This window comes from Nyctereutes procyonoides, unplaced genomic scaffold, assembly GCF_905146905.1.
Source record: "Nyctereutes procyonoides isolate TBG_1078 unplaced genomic scaffold, NYPRO_anot_genome, whole genome shotgun sequence".
In the NCBI taxonomy this organism is placed as follows: domain Eukaryota; kingdom Metazoa; phylum Chordata; class Mammalia; order Carnivora; family Canidae; genus Nyctereutes; species Nyctereutes procyonoides.
The window spans coordinates 1,568,008-1,585,523 of record NW_026575157.1 but is presented as its reverse complement, the minus strand read 5'-3'; the positions used below and the strand labels follow the sequence as shown (position 1 = coordinate 1,585,523).

The following is a 17,516-nucleotide window of genomic DNA, read 5'->3' as shown; positions in this document are numbered from 1 at the left end:
AATAAAAGACACTTAAAACCAGGAGTACCCTAAAATGGGGGTTTGAGATCATTTTTAAGAATAGTATTTCTTTTTACTTGTTAAGTATTGCTTTAACAAATAAGAGTAAGATACTAAACCTAACCAGCACTGAAACTTAGTTAGAAATTTTTTTATAAAACCAACCAACCAGGGGCATCTGGGTGGCTCAGTTAGTTAGGCATCCAACTCTTGATTTCAGCTCAGGTCATGATCTCAGCGTGGTGAGATAGAACCCCACTTCAGGCTCCATGCTAGGCATGGATTAAGATTAAGATTCTCTCTCTCCCTCTCCCTCTTCTCCCCAACCTTACAAAAAAATAAAAACAACAAATCAAAGCAAATCCTGACGTGAGCACCTTTTTTGTTCATTTGTCTTTGCCATAAAAGGTGAATTAAAACAAAACAAAACAAAAACAACATGGGGAAGGCAGGCGTTGCAGAATTACACATCTTTTCAGAACCCCTCTCCAAATACCGTTCCTACACATCCACATACCAGATACATCCAAGTACCATAAAAAGTGCGCTACAAGTGCAGTAGCTGTATGAATCTATTGAGACATTTGGTCTTGCACCCCTTGCTTCCTCACTGCCATCTCTTCCAACACTGTTGCTACTAGTCTATTTTCTTTGCTTTTCTGTTTTCCCTCTTTTAAAATTTCTCTAACTTCTCAAAAAAATAAAGTAAAATAATAAAATAAAATTTCTCTAACTTCTCAAATTATGTGTGAAAATGTTGCTTGTTTATACATTTTCTATTTTATAAGAAAATTCCCAATTATCTTTTTTTAAGGAATGGATTAAAAAAACCCTACCAAATAGCACTATACAAAGACTGAAAAATAAAAGCAACAATAACAAAGTTAATGTAGTTCAGAAACCTTTTCTGAGTAACTAAGAAAACTACTTCATACCAACAAAAATAGGCATACCAAAAGCATGTATACTATACTGGCCTTGGGTTATCACATTTGTGAAGATTTACAACATTTTTGAACATTCCTAATTTTACCCACTGTTTTCACTTATTAATTTCCATCACAATAAAAAATTACAGTTTCATTTATCTTAACACTTTCCAAGATCACTGTTACTTTTCTCTCAACTTACAAAAAGTAAATCTTCCAAATAAGCAATGTTTTAAATGGCTACAACTTATTTTTAATAAAGAGGAATAACAATATCTTTGTCATGTGTCTTTGAAAAAACTGCTTAAGGAATGATCAGATCAAATAAAATACAAATATTAATAAACAAGTAAGTACAAAAAAAAGCTACCTGCTGGGAGTCATTTGATTTGAAAGCATCCTTAAGAATTTCAACTGCTCTTGATGGGTCAACGTATTTCCTTTTAGTACCAACAAGAAGTGCAAATAGATACCGCAGCTCACGCATAAACGGCAAATTCCGATGCTCCTATTAGGGAGAAGAAAAAACCCGTAAGTGAAACAGATATTCATTTTAACAAATCAAAAATTTAACTAATATCAATTAGGGAGGAGCCCAGCACTCCCATATCATAATTAAAGAAGAGTGTTGTGACCTAGGACACTCAAAGGAGTCCAGCACAAAAATAGAGGACCTAGCTTAGCTTAGCGCACAATTTCAGCACAAACGCCACATTATCATAGCTAATCATGTTATTACCCAGCCAAGAATATCCTCTCCTCATTCAAGTCTATTTATTATAATCCTTTCCATTCAGCTAGGCCCAGCTGCTGTGGACAGCAATAACAACAGCCAACATTCAATGAGTGCTAACTTGGTGCCAGGCACTGTTTAAGTACTTTTCCTCAATAAGCCCATTTAAACAAAGATCCCTCCTCCTCCATGAAGCTTTCCCAGACCCCTCCAAGTCAATGATTCCTTCAAATTCCACATCTATTAAAACAGATGTCTTTCACTCAGCAATGAATCACTAACTGGCACTGTCGTGGGATGACCCTAATTATCAGACAATACTAGTCTAATAAGTAATTAGAGTAAGTCCTAATATTAAACTAATGTATCATCCTTCTAGTTTTCCTTTGAAATCTCAGCTTTTGTTTCTTAATAAGACTGTAAACTTATTGGGACGCCTGGGTGGCTCAGTGGTTGAGCACCTGCCTTCGGCCCAGGGCGTGATCCTGGAGTCCTGGGATCAAGTCCCACATCGGGCTTCCTGCATGGAGCTTGCTTCTCCCTCTGCCTATGTCTGCCTCTCTCTGTGTCTCTCATGAATAAATAAAATATTAAAAAAAAAGACTGTAAACTTCTCAAAAACAAGAACTTCTATATTTCTTCCATAACTTCCTGGCACACAAAGCAGGCATTCAATTCTTATGAACATATGATTGAACCAAATCCTCTAGAAACACCAACAACCCAATGTTATCAATCATAAACAATTTATTTTATTTTTTTAAAAGATGTTCTTTATTTATTCATGAGAGACAGACAGAGAGAGAGAGAGAGAGAGAGAGAGAGGCAGAGACATAGTAGCACAGAGGGATAAGTTGTCTGAATGGGCAACATTATGAGATGTTTGACATCGTTAAGACTGCATTTCTTCAAGATTTTATTTATTTATTTATTTATTTATTTATTTATTTATTTATTTATTTATGAGAGAGAGAGAGAGAGAGAGAGAGAGAGAGAGAGAGAGAGAGAGAGATAGGCAGAGACACAGGCAGAGGGAGAAGCAGGCTCCATGCAGGGAGCCCGATGTGGGACTGGATCCCAGGTCTCCAGTATCACACCCTGGGCTGCAGGCGGCGCTAAACCACTGCGCCACTGGGGCTGCCCAATTTATTTATTTATTTTATTTTATTTTATTTTATTTTATTTTATTTTATTTTATTTTATTTTATTTTATTTTATTTTTTTTGCCCAATTTATTTTAATACAAGAAGAAAAAATTTGTTTAAAGAATGTGATTCACATACCTCAGTGAAATAATTCATGGTAACAAGCAGTTCCTACTATATTAGCTCTTGCAGTAATAATTTTAACAGAGCTTATATATCTATTTAAATATTAGAAAATAATTTCCAAGAAAGACTATGTGGTTGGTGTTCTCAAAGTCATAAAACTTTAGGGGTATTGTATGTGTGTATAGATGCTGTCCAGAATAATATAATCAATACAGAATAATTGTTCCTAGAATGTATTAAAAAAAGGAGTCCCAAAAAATAGGTGTAAAGGAATAAAATATTTGACTCCACATACTTGTCATTTGATCCAAAAATGATACACCACTACACCAATCACAAAGTGATCTGAATGAAAATATTAATTTATGGAAACATGAGTTTTATGTAAGTATAATAAATTCCATCACCAGAATGCCTGTGTGGCTCAGTCAGTTAAGTGTCCAACTCTTGGTTTTGGCTCAGGTCATGCATGATCTCAGGATCCTGGGATCAAGCCATGCAAAGGGCTCCAAGCTCAGTAGGCAGTTTGCTCAAGATCCTCTCTCTCCCTCTCTCTGCCCCTCATGCTGCCCTCCCCCCAACACTCACGCTCTAAAATAAGTAAATAAATCTTAAAAAAAAAAAATTCCATCATCAACGATAAAGTTTAAATGTAAAAGTTTTAATTGAAAGAAAACTAATCTATGATTTTTCTGTTGTATTTCCTACACTCCCCCAATTGCCTTATATAAATACTGGGTGTTAAAAATATAAATACAAAGAATTTCAATTCATAATATAATTTCCAAAAATACCCCTAATTTCCTGAGATCAATTTCTTTCATCACCACACCTACATCAGTGCAGTTGAGACATCCCTTTCTATGTACCAAGGATGAAATAAATCACTTTTAAAAAATAAGTGAATTTTTGCTGAGAAGCATATTGGAAAAGTAATTTAATATGTATATAATACAATGAAACAGTTTTGCTCTCAGCCAATTTCCATGGCTAGAAAATCTTTTTGAATTTCAAAAGGCAAAATTGTAATCGATGTTAAATGTAGCCAAATTTAGCATCTGTCTAAATTACAAAAATACAATCACATGCTGTCTTCTTTAAAAATGACTTAAGGTATAATTGATGTACAATATACTGTAGATTATAAAGTATGCAATTTTATGAGCTTCAGACACATACACATCCATGGAAGCATCACTACAGTAAAGATAATATAACTATCCATTATTTCCCCAAGTTTCTTCAACCCTTACCCCTTCCAGGATCTTCCCAAAGCAACCATGGTCACTTTGTATTTTCTAGAATGTTATATAAATCAAACCATACCCTATGTACTCATTTTAGTCTGGTTTCTTAAAATAGAATAGAATAATAATAATAAAGTAATAGTAATTATTCTAAGCTTCCTCTATATGATTGTGCATTAATCGTTAATGCATTAACGATTCATTGTTTTGTTGCTCAGTGGTGTTCCACTGTATGGATATTCCAAACTTATTTATCAAGTGATCTATTCCAGATGCTGTGGATATTAAAGTGTCTTTGTGCAGATCTATGCTTTCATTTATCTTAAGTAAAAACCTGGAGAGGACCTAGGTTGTATGTAGATGTTTTTAAGACACAACCAAACTATTTTTGCAGAAGTGTTATACTATTTTATATTCTCACTAATAGCATAATGGCAGTTCTAGGTCCACATTCTACAGTATTTGCTATGGAATATATTTTTAACCTGTCCTTCCAGTGGTTTCTAGTGAAAACTAGAAACCTCTAGTTTTCATCTGCATATTCCTATGTCTAATACTGTTCAGCACTTTTCCATGTAGTTAATTTACAGTTTTATACCTTCTTTGGTGAAGTATCTGTTCAAATATTTTTTCCAATACAGTAATAGATTATTTTATTATTGAGTTATGCAAGTTCTGTATATATTATAGATACAATTCCTTTATCTGATACATGTTTTGCTAGTATTTTCTCCTAGTGGTAACCTAACTTTTAATTTTGTATAAATGTTTCAAAAATTACAAGTTTTTAATTTTGATGAAATCCAATCAATTTTTCTTCTATGATTTGTGCCCTTGTTTTGTACCATTTAAGAAATCTTTTAACTTCCTATGTTTTCTTCAAGAATTTTTACATTTTTAATTTTTTTAGATCTATAATCCATCATTATTTTTTTCATATATTTGAAAAATAAATGAATATGCTCTGTAAGGGCTAAGGATTATCTACCTATGATACCATTATTTTAAAAGATTTTTCCTTTGCCTATTGAATTGTTTTGTCAACTCTGATTAAAATCAACTCACCCTATATATATATAGGTCTATTTCTGGACTCTATCTGTTCCATTTATCTATAGGACTAATTTTTCACCAATAAAAGTGCCTGAGAGTTGATACCTCCAACATTGCCTTTCAATGGACTCTATCTGTTCCATTTATCTATAGGACTAACTTTTCACCAATAAAAGTGCCTGAGAGTTGATACCTCCAACATTGCCTTTCTTTTCAAAATTACTATAGCTACCCTATATTCTTTGATATTCTACATAAATTTTATATCAATTTGTTAATTCCTATGAAAAAGCCTTCTAGGATTATGATTGAGATAGCACTGAATCTTTAGATTAAAATTGGAGATAACTGATACCATAACAATATTGTATCCTCTGATCCTTGAACATAATATATCTACTTCTTTAAATTCAGCAATATATTGTGGTTTTCCATAAAACTTTACCCCTAATAGTCCACATTTTATGCTACTGTATATATTTTTAATTTAAATTTCCCAATGTGTGTTGTTAATATTCAGAAATGCAACTGATTTTTGCATGTTCTTCTCTTATCATGTAATCTTGTTGAATTCATTTCTTGGTTCTAGCATCATTTATTTATTTATTTACTTTCCTTCTTAATACTTAGGATCTTCCACATAGACAATTAAGTCATATATACAAAAAAAAAAAAAAAAAAAAAAGCTTTTTTTTCTTCCCTTTCCAATGTTCATGTTTACTTCTTTTTCCTCCTTTATAGCACTGGTTAAGAACTCCAGTCTACTGTTCAGCAGAAGTGGTGAGGGATGATGTCCTTGCTTATTCCTGATCTTTGGGGTAAAAAATTCAATCTTTCACTATTAAGTATTTTATTAGTTGTAGACTTTTCATAACAATCTTTATCAGGATAAGAAAGCTTCCTTCAATTTCTAGTTTCTGTGAGATTTTAGACACATTAGCTTTAGTCAAATTGCTGTTCTTTATCTACTTAGATGATCATATTTTCTTCTGTAGCCTATTAATGTGGTGAATGACATTGATTTTTGAACACTAAACCAATCTTGAAGTTCTAAATAAACCCAGTTGCCAATGAAGTAGCATCCCCTAATTGATATTTCAGGAGTCAATTTGCCAAAAATCTGTTACAATTTTTTTGCTTCTATATTCATGAGGAATATTGGTCTTTAGTTTTCTCTTCTTAAAACATCTCTTTCTATTTTGGTTTCAGGGTAATGCTGGGCTCATAGAATGAATTGGGTAAGTTCTACATCTTCTTCAGTTTTCTGGAAAAATATATAGAGAAGTGGTATTATTTCTTCCTTAGATGTTTGATATAATTCACCAGTAAACTACTTCACTGAATTTTTTGGTGAGTAAATTAACTAAAAATTCAATTTTTAAATGTAATATAAGGATATTGTCTATTTATAATATTCCACTATTCTCTTTTATTGTCTAGATAATATGTAGTGATATCCATCTTTTTCATTCTTTATACTGATTTGTTTCTTCCCTCTTTCTTCTTGCTCAATCTACCTAGAAATTCAATAAATTTACTGATCTTTGGAAGCGGCTTTTGGTTCTATTAAATATTTTTTCACTAACCACTGCCTTGGTTGCATCCTCTAATTTTGGAATGTCCACTATCAGGGGGATTTTCTAAATCTGTTGTCAAATTCCATCTTACTTCCACTGTAGCCAGAAAACACTTTGTATGCTTGGAATCCTTTAAGATTTACTGAAACTTGTAAATTCAATCTTATTACTTTATTCATACCTAAAGACAGAAATTCCAGAATGCCTCTGTTATTTGTAAAATTCAAAATTCCTTCAGGTATTTGTCCAGTAGTATTCAACTATTCTCCTGTTCCTATGTTTCTCAGCTCTGAGTAGTGGAAGGCGTGGAAATATTGTTTATTTGGAAATATTTGCCTTTAAATCAAGACTTTAATTAATATAACTTTATGAGTAGTAAAGCTTTAGTTATTTATGTGGAACTTACCTTTATTATGAACTTATGCATCTTTGTTTTCTCAACATTTAACATGTTTTCTTATCAGTTTGTGACTTTGTAAGCCAAAAGACTCTATGTGTAGGAGTGAGGAGGAATAGTTTACAGTGAGAATCCATCTTTAAATTTTTAGTAACCTCACAATTCTCCCAGTCGTTAAAACTATAAACATTACAAATATTTGTATAGGGCAGCCCGGGCGGTTCAGTGGTTTAGCACCACCTTTGGCCCAGGGCGTGATCCTGGAGTCACAGGATTGAGTCCCATGTCGGGCTCCCTGCATGGAGCCTGCTTCTCCCTCTGCCTATGTCTCTGCCTCTTTTTCTCTCTCTCTCTCTCATGAATAAATAAATAAAATCTTAAAACAAAACAAAACAAAAAACCCACAAATATTTCTATAAAACCAGTTTCAACCTCTAGAAGCAATAGCCAAGTCTACCTAAAATAGAAACTGATTTAAAAAACTCCATATGTATATATTTATGACTGGTTTACCTGATGATAAAAAATATCCTAAAAAAAATCCTGTTCATTATTTAAAAATAACAGCAAGAAGTCACACTGATACACTTTTAAAAAGATATGCCTTGGGGATCCCTGGGCGGCTCAGCAGTTTAGCACCTGCCTTCAGCTCAGGGCGTGATCCTGAGGTCCCAGGATCAAGTCCCGCGTCGGGCTCCCTGCATGGAACCTGCTTCTCCCTCTGCCTATGTCTCTGCCTCTCTTTCTGTGTGTCTCTCATGAATAAATAAAATCTTAAAAATATATATATGCCTTTTATCACCTCAGTTGAATGTAGCATCAATCAGTGGCTGATAACTATCTCTAAGTCCCACATGTTTGCTTCAGAAGTGTCAAGTTATAGTATGTATGGATGTCACCACACTAGATTAAAGAATAACCTCATTTGTGGAACCTTCTCTTTTTTTAACATTTTATTTATTTAATTTATTTATTCTTATTCTAGGACCCCAGGATCATGACCTGAACCAAAGACAAGACACTTAACCACTGAGCCACCTAGGTGCCCTGTGTAACCTTTTTTTTTTTTTTAATAAAAATGTACAGAATTCTTCTAAATAAGTGTCCTTTTCAGAATGGAAGTAGAGATCCTTTTAATTCCTTAACCTAAAGGTCTCTCTGGACATGCTGCTCCTTCCATTGCAAGAAAACAAATTTCCCCAGAAAGGTGCTAAAGATTGGATTTATATATTTCCCTAGTACTCAACTGAATATCTTAAAACTAGCTCTGTTATATAGGCATGGATATCACTATTGATTTCTTAAAAAGGATTATAAAATTGACTTGGTCTTAATTAACATTTTGAAGAACAAAATAAATTAAAATTCTGTCAAGCCCTAAAATCCAGAAACAAAAAAGGTCAAGATACATATAAATATCTAATTGGAAGCAATATTTCCAAATAATGTCATGTAAATTATAAATCTACTTCAACTAAGATATCAGAAGACAGAACTGTGATTATTAAAAAGTTGCTATCAAGGGAAGCAACAGTCCAAAAAAATTCGTGGAAAAACTGTAATGAGTGAAGGGGTTTTGCTGAATTTTTCTGGAGGTCTGCAGGTGATCTTGGTTCTTTTTGAAAATGGCTTGTTACCAGCCTGATACTTTATAGCTCAAAGATTACAGCCTGAAAAGCCAGCTCTAAATTGTTACATTCCCACTCGTTTGTATTATAAATGTTTCATGTTGCAAACAAGTCCTTTTCAAATTACACACTAAAAAAAAAAAGATTCAATTATGAATCATTTATATTATCAATAAGTCACACAAAATTCAACACTTTACTGAAACCGAAAACTTTAATTTCTTTGCGCAACCAGTCCCCTTTAGGGCTACAATTTCTTTATGACAAGATCCCTAAAGCCCTAACATTCATGCACATCATCAACATAACTAATTTTTCCACTAAGTATAAATTTCTGCATCGGTCAGTCCTATTTTTGAAAAGCTAGTATAAGTAGAGTAACTAACATCTGAGGTACTTACTATGTACTAGGCACTTCAAAGCCCTTTGTACGTTTTATCTCATTTAAATCTCACAACTCTATAAAATAATGACTATTATTATTTATACCTTTCAAATAAGGAAACGAGGTTCAAGCCAAAACACGCAGGCAATCTAGCCCTGATTATCTGTGCACTCTGTCACATTATATTGCCTAACAGTATTAACTTACAAAATAGAGAAGTTATAGATTTGCACTGCAAAGACAGCCAGCCTTTTAAAAGGCTCATCTACACAAACAGTTGAAAAAAATTTCTATTTCCACACAATTTTTCAGGAGGCGACTGAAGAAAGATCTTGAATTACTAATTGAAACCTATAAAGTTAACTGAAATTTGACAGTCCAAAAAGAAAAAAAAACAATTACTAAAGTCACACAAAAAATTGGCATATTCCTGACAACCATGTGAAGAAACATTCGTGTTTATAATCTATTGATGAAGAATAGAAAGTTACTGTAGTAACTAAGATTAATGGGTTGATATTCAAATTTAATGGTTTCAGATTTGATAAGACAAACGGCCCCCAAACTAAACACAGATAAAAGAATAGGATGACACACACACACACACACACACACACACACACACACACAAATACATTTACTTTGCTTAAAAATCTTTCATTTTACCTTTTGATTTCGAGGTAAATCTTGAGCATTTGATGGAGGCTTGTAATTCAGAACTAATCTTCTAAATTCCAAAAGATTGAATAATGACTGAAAAAGAACAACAATTTCAGATAACCTAAGGGAAGATTCTATTAACAGAACTATAAAAATATGACTGGTCTCAGAGATTTATTTTGGACTATACTACTTATACATAGGATTGTTGCCACTAGCACAAGACCTATTTTCTCCTGGAGAAAATGTAAAATTTCTTATATACTGACACATTATTCTTGATCATTAACAATACTTATTGTACTGGAAGGCATAAAATTACATGTGGACAATTTAAAAAACCTACTATATATTATTAAAGGTGGTCTTTCTTTGGGGTTTAATAAGCAGTGTCCTCAAAATAAAAGGTACACAAATGCAAAGTCTAGAAGTTTTTAGATATATTCACTAAGTTAATCTTGAGGTGTCAATTCTACAAAAATATAGCACAAATAAATTTATGGGCCCATTACTAAATGACAGAGATAGAAAGAAATTACATATTATCTCTATGCTCAAGGAGACACACAGTCTAGAAAGGACACATATTATAACAATAGAAACATTCCAACATAGTAATATTGATCTCATAGAGTATGAGAACATATGAAAGATGCCCATGCAAAGGCTTCCTAGAACTGTTTTTTAAGTTCTAGGAAGTTTGGAACTTGTAACACATTGACATCATGGTGAATATTTATTTAAAAAACAAAATAAAATACAATTGAAAATATTAAAGCACATTATACATAGTGAATGCATCACGGGTACTGTTTTCAATATTTTCATTGTACATATTATACATATACATAGATGTATCAAGTGTTCTACAACAGAAAAAGTATTCCCTTCTGGGAGTCATACTTTATAAACCTTGAAAATCACTGTACAGGAGGCAATAATGTAGAGGTCCTAGTAAAGCTGTGTAAGCCAACCTGATAGAAGATAAAAGTAGCACCACAAATCAATGAAAAAACAAGGTTTTATTTAGGAGCTGAGTGTTGGGAAAAATGGCCCACTATAGACAAAGAAATGGCAGTCAGATTTACGTATACAGATATGATGTGGTTTAAAAACCTAAATATGAAAGGAAAAATCATAAAAGCTGGTAACAGAAACTGTAGGAAAATATTTTGGTTATCTTATAATCTGAAAATATTTAATTAAACAATATGAACACATGAGATAATTCATTTACTCAGTCATTTAACAAATATTTGTGGAGCACCCACTACATGCAGACACAAGAAAGGCAGCAGAGAATAAATATCTCAAGTTTCTGACAAAGTAAGAATAGTATGGAAAGTGAAGAGTATGTAATCAAAAAGAAAAAGGAGTAGAGAAAGATGAGCTTTTTAAAAATATGTATTTTTTAATTTATTTATGAGAGAGAGAGAGAGAGGCAGAGACACAGGCAGAGGGAGAAGCAGGCTCCACGCAAGGTCTCCAGGATCAGCCCTGGAGCTGAAGGCAGCGCTAAGCCACTGAGCCACCTGGGCTGCCCCCGAAACATGAGCTTTCAAATATAGCTGTGTATCAGAGTAATTGTGGAACTTCAAAAAATACCTATGCCAAAAGCTTTTCAACAAAGATATAAAGTACCACAGAAAACTCTGAAGTACATCAAAGAATCAATGGCAAATTTCAAAAAGGACAAGATTAGCAATACAGATCTCCTTGGTATGCAATGGGACAAATCCATCATAAGTTTAAAATACCATTAAGTTGAAAATTCATTTTATTATACACCTAACCTACCAAACATCATAGCTTAGCCTAGCCTACCTCAAAAGTGCTTTGAACACTTTGCAGGTGGGCAAAATGATCTAACACAAAGCCTATTTTATAACAAAAGTGTTGAATATCTCATGTAATTTATTAACTACTATACTGAAAGTGAAAAACAGAATGGTTGTATGGGTACAAAATAATCATAAATCTATCAGTTAACCTCACTATCACATGCCTGAGTAGGAGCCAGCATTACAAGAGAATATTGTACTGTGTATTGGTAGCCCAGGAAATGATCAAAATTCAAAGTACAGTTTCTACTGAATACATATTACTTACTCACCATCATGAGTCAAAAAATCATAAATTGAATCACAATATATTGGAGGCCATCTATACCCTTAAATGTTGCCAAATCCAATAAAGGGCAGAAAAATAACCTTTGGATTTGGCAGTTGGGAAGTCATCTTTCCAGCAGAATGGTAGAAGAAGAACAGCAAGCAATGAGTACTGAAGAAATGGGATATAAAGGCAACAAAGTATGGACTGTTTTTATGAGAAATTTAAATAGAAAGAGAATAAGGACAAAATGGGATAATCCCAATCCCCCTTCTTTGTTCTCACTTCCCACTGGGGATAATTTTCCTTCTTCCTGAATACTCTCCTGAACAGTTAGAATTTCTTCTTGTGTGGGTCTGCTGGTGACAGATTATTTCAGCTTCTGTTATAGTAAAAGTTGTTTTTCTTCATTTTTGGAAGATGTTTGCTGGTTATAGAATGCTAGATAGCCAGTTATTTTTTTCTACCATTTTAATGACAGAATTTCTATTGAGAAGTCAGCTGTTGGTCTTAATTTTGCTTCTCTATAGAGGTGATACAGGCATACCTTGTTTTATTGTGCTTCACTTTAATGTGTTTTGTAGATACAGTGTTTTCATAATTGAAGGTTTTATGGCAACCCTGTGTCAAGCAAGTCAACCAGCACCATTTTTCCAATTGCATTTATTCATTTTGGGTCTCTGTGTCACATTTTGGTAATTCTTGCAATATTTTAAATTTTGTCACTATTATCGTATTTGTTATGGTGATCGATGAACAGTGATCTTTGATATTACTAATGTAATTGTTTTGGAGCTCCACAAATCATTCCCAAAAACATTTCAAACTTAATTGATAATGGTGTATGTGTTCTGATTACTGCACCAACTAGCCATTCCTCTATCTCTCTTCCTCTCCTCAGGCCTCTCTATTTCTTGGTGCACAACAATACTGAAATTAGGTCAATTAATAACCCTTCAATGCCCTCTTAGTATTCAAGTGAAAGGAAGATTCAGTTGACCTGGCAAACTTCACTGGTGTCTTTAAGAAATTGCCACAGCCACCCTAACCTTTAGCAACCACCACCCTAGTCAGTCAGTAGCTGTCAATATTGAAACAGGATCTTCCAACACCAAAAAGATTATGACTCACTGAAAACTCAGATAAAAATTAGCATTTTCAGCAACAAATTATTTAAAGTACATACTTTTTTTTTAAGTAGTAAGGCTACTGTATACTAAATAGGCTACAAAATAATGCAAACATAACTTATATGCACTGAGAAGCCAAAAAATTCATTTGCCTCATTTTGTTAAGATATTCACTTTATTGTGATTATATGGAACAAACTCCATATATCTCCAAGATATGTCTGTACATCTTTCCCACCTGGTTATTACTTTTAGGATTTTCTCTGTCTATAGTTTTTTTTTTTTCATTTTATTATGATGTGCCTTCCTTGACACAGTATTATTAATATTTATGCTACTTGATTCCTACTGCTTCTAGAGTCTGTGGCTTGATCTCGTTTATCAAATTCGGAATATTCTCAGTCATCTCTTCAATTTTTTTTTCTGCCCTACTCCCTTTATACTCTCCCTTTATACATAACACTATGTTAGCACTATTCACCATGCCCAAAATATTTCTAATATGCTCTAATCTGTATTTCACAGCTTTAGTCTGAAAATGTTCATCAGACCAATTATCCAGTTGACTAATTCTCTCTTCAGCTATGTCAAATATACTACTAAAGTCATTCTTTGATTTAACTTTATTATATTTTTCAGTATTAAAATTGCTATTTTGCTTTTTTTTATAGTTTACTTTTCTACTGAAATTCTCAATCTTTTAATTCCTTGACCATATTAAGTTATCCAATCCAATTCTCAGGTTTCATATTGCTAGTTATTTTATCTTAATTTTTGGACACATATTCTTTCCTGGTATGACTAATTATGACTGATTTGAGCACTAAATATTTATTTTTATGTGAAAGTGGAGAAAATTCTATGTTCCAGATATTACCTTTTAATGGAATTTACATTTCCTTCTGTGAGGTGGCAAAACTGGGGCCGTTTGTAATCCCAGATCAACTTACCCCAAACAATTCTGAGATGCAGCTGGGATTCAAAAACTATGAAGACTGGTCTATTTTAAGTTCTCATTAACCCAAGGTTCTAGTCCTCTAGAATTTAATGAAAGTCCAAGGTCTGCTCCAAGTCTGTACAAAGCATTGATTACCTTCCTAAACACTCAATAGCCCAATATATGAACTGCCTCAAGGATAAAGTCAGCCCAAAATATGAAGCTTATTCTGAAAATCACGTTCTCACGGAGCTTAGCCTCAAAATCTCACACTGCTTTCGTGTTATGTGACATAGTCTTCAAAAGTTGATTTGCTGTTGTTGTTGTTGTTTTGGTTGAGTTGGGTTCCAGCAAAATACGACTAGGCAGATGGTCTAAAACAACCTAATAAGCTATAACCCAAAGTAGAACTTGTGACCACTACAATAAATCATGGAAAATAATGCTTTTAAGTCATAAACATTGTATCCTCAATCACAGTCGTAACAGTATTGATCAACATATTTCTTCAAAAAAGGTGGTAAAGAGTAATTGTCACTACCACCTATATTGTGTTTGTGATTGATGTACCCTGAAAACAAGCACCTTTTCATTCAATCCAAAGCTAAAAGGTATATTTTGAAGAGCACTTAACAGAATGGAATTTGGCTAAACTCTTGCTAATAACAGAAAGCTAGGAGAGATGAGATTTCAAATAACTTGTGGAAAAGAAAGAATGATGACAAGAGAACAAAGGGATATAAACTGTCTATAATGAAGATACTGAGAAGCAAGATCAATTCTCCTTGGTGGATTAAAAAAAAAAAAGGAAAGTATCACAAAAGTTAAAGGTAAAGTAGGGACTGGAAACAGCATGATTAAAAGATAAAAATCTATATACAGAGCAATTAAATCCCTATGTCCTTCCCAGATACATAAGAGTCAGACAACTTAGCACCTCCTCCTGTGGGATATAGGAAATTTAGTCTTTGGATATAATTGAAATAAACAAATTCAAGTTCAGAAGAATCAGTCATAATTTTGAAAGGAATGAAATTCAGGGCTACGAATAGGAGGATTAAGTAAAAACCATGCAGAGTGATCCCCAATCAGCCCTCCCACAATCTCTTTTCTCATAGGTCTGCTTTGGAAAGCCAGCACTCATGCTTTAAACACAAAGAATAGAAATCCAGTTTGGACTTGAGACAGAGAAACCTTCTGTGGGAAAGGGGAAAGAAGGTAGGAAGGAAGGAAGGAACAGAGGTAATATATTCATGCACACAGAACATATTATTAGTAAGACCATATCAAAGATACTACAGTATTTAGAAAACTTTAAGTATATAGAAAATAGAAAGAAAAAAAGTGGGACCTGAAAACTCCAGGAAAAAAAGGATTACAAAAGGCTATTCCCAGTAAATCACTGTAATGTTCACAAAGTCATAGAAAATGTAAACACTAACTACAGATTATTTTAAATTTATGATATAACTATGCTGGCAATGAAAGGAAAGGCAATTCTAGTATATGAAATGAGACGGCTAAATTTCCATTTATCTCAGCAGAAAGGCATGTCATTTAGAAAAATGAAGATAAAAGGAAAAACAGCTAGAGCAGGTTGTAGTTGCTTTAAGGAACAAGACTATGGACAGGGAGGTTTGGGGCAGATTACTGCCTTTTTTCATTATAAGCCTTCTATTGCTATGAATTTTTTATTTTCTCTTTGAACTAGGTACCTTAAATTCTTTGATGAAAATTAGAGATTTAAGAGCAACTGATATGAATAAACATGTTAAATGATATCTTAGCATTTTTTGAAAACTTGCAGTATCTTCTCAATCCCATTCATCATTAGGGTGATAGAAGCATCCTGAAGTCTTTAATTCAACCATAAATAACATATGCCCCTTTTTGGTTCATTCATTTACCTATGTAGTAATTACTTAAAGGCCTCCACCAATGTGTCAAACACTGTACTATATATACTGGTATAAAACAATAACCTAGAAGATATATTCTCTGCCTTGAGGATGCTTGTATTTTAGTCAATCTGGAGTTACATGATTTATGAGTAAGGTGACCAATATCCTCTATCTTCCAATTCACAACCTTTTTGAGTCTGAAATAGAGCTTTAAAATTTATTAACAAGCACCAGGAGATCTACAACAGAAGTAAATTGGAGCCGTACAAGGCAACTCAGAAGTATGAACACCTTACTTCTGGGCATCTCAACAACATCCAAATGGGAAAGGTGCCAAGGATCATCATGAGAATCTATGAATTATACCCCAAAATAGCAAGAGAAGAGTCTATTTTAAGTAGGTACCTCATTCACTGATATCCTAGCGGAGAAAAAGCTGACCCCATTAGTCCTTTATAGGTATAAGTTCCAGGATAAAAATGCTCCTGACTAGATGAGGTATTAATGCCCAACAGGGTATTATTGCTAATATTGCTACCATCCAAAAGATTATTTAATTGTATTCACTTTTCACATAAAAATAAATGTTTAGCGTTCAAATCAGTCATAATTAGTCATACCAGGAAATAATCTTCTGTACTATCTTCTCCTAAATTATAGTCCCTTTCTGATATTGTTTACCTTTTCTCTCAAAATATTGGTCCCAGTACCTAAAAAATATAAGTATAAAGCTGTATCCTCTGTAGCCTAACCCCGCTACTCATTCTGTAGTTAAAGGTTTATAATCCAAGTAATTTTCTATAATTGGCAGATATACTTACAAGGAAAAGAAGTCTCAGTTGTTTCACACTAGTCCTGCCAACTAAGTAAACTCCATCCCTGAGAAAATTTTGTAATTGAAACTTTACAGTACATTTACGTCATAGTTTGAACAAGTTCCAATTCACTTTGGAAAATACAATAAGAAACTTCCAAAACTAACAGAGATTTCCTGCCCAACTTTTCTTTCATAGGTGAAAAATTCCATTTATGATGATAAACTTTTACATCTCAGATAGCATCTGTGGATTTAAACAATAATGTCACAAAATGAAAAAAATAAAAGATTTTAATTATTTGAGATGAAAATAAAAAGCTACTTAAAAACTAGAATACAGTAAAATTACAGTAAAAAAAAAAAACCTGAAGTGATCTTTTGACAATTTTTCTTCCCACCCACAATTTTCCCAAACCTGAAGTTTAATGTATTTTCGCACACCCAAAGCCAGTGATCTAACACTTCACTATAACTCAAGCTTTTCAAGCCTAGAAGTCACTTCTCTTAGGTATGTAGATTTTTCCAAAAAATAAAAAAATATAATAGTAACAATCCCAAGAACCCAATACTTAACCTATGTTAGGAGTGTGGTAAAGCTATGCTACCAGTTAAACAGCCACTAATTTAAGGTAAAATTTAGAAGTCAGTAAAATTATTTCAAATTTTATACAGGACAAGCAATTTTTTCCATTCCATTCTCCTCCCACCAAAAAACACCAAAAATTTGAAAAGTAAAGAGCTA

The 17,516-nt window shown here is 33.1% G+C and overlaps 1 protein-coding gene across 4 annotated transcripts in view; it reads right to left on the bottom strand.

The window, feature by feature from the left end:
• Nucleotides 1–17,516, bottom strand: part of USP25 (ubiquitin specific peptidase 25) — a 136,331-nt gene that overhangs the window by 67,643 nt on the left and 51,172 nt on the right. For all 4 annotated transcript variants that reach the window (XM_055313820.1, XM_055313821.1, XM_055313823.1 and 1 more), the window contains 2 exons: nucleotides 9,887–9,973; nucleotides 1,300–1,437 (listed from right to left, as the gene is read on the bottom strand). In XM_055313820.1, coding sequence (XP_055169795.1) covers nucleotides 1,300–1,437; nucleotides 9,887–9,973 — 225 coding nt within the window. The remainder of the gene's footprint in view (nucleotides 1–1,299; nucleotides 1,438–9,886; nucleotides 9,974–17,516) is intronic.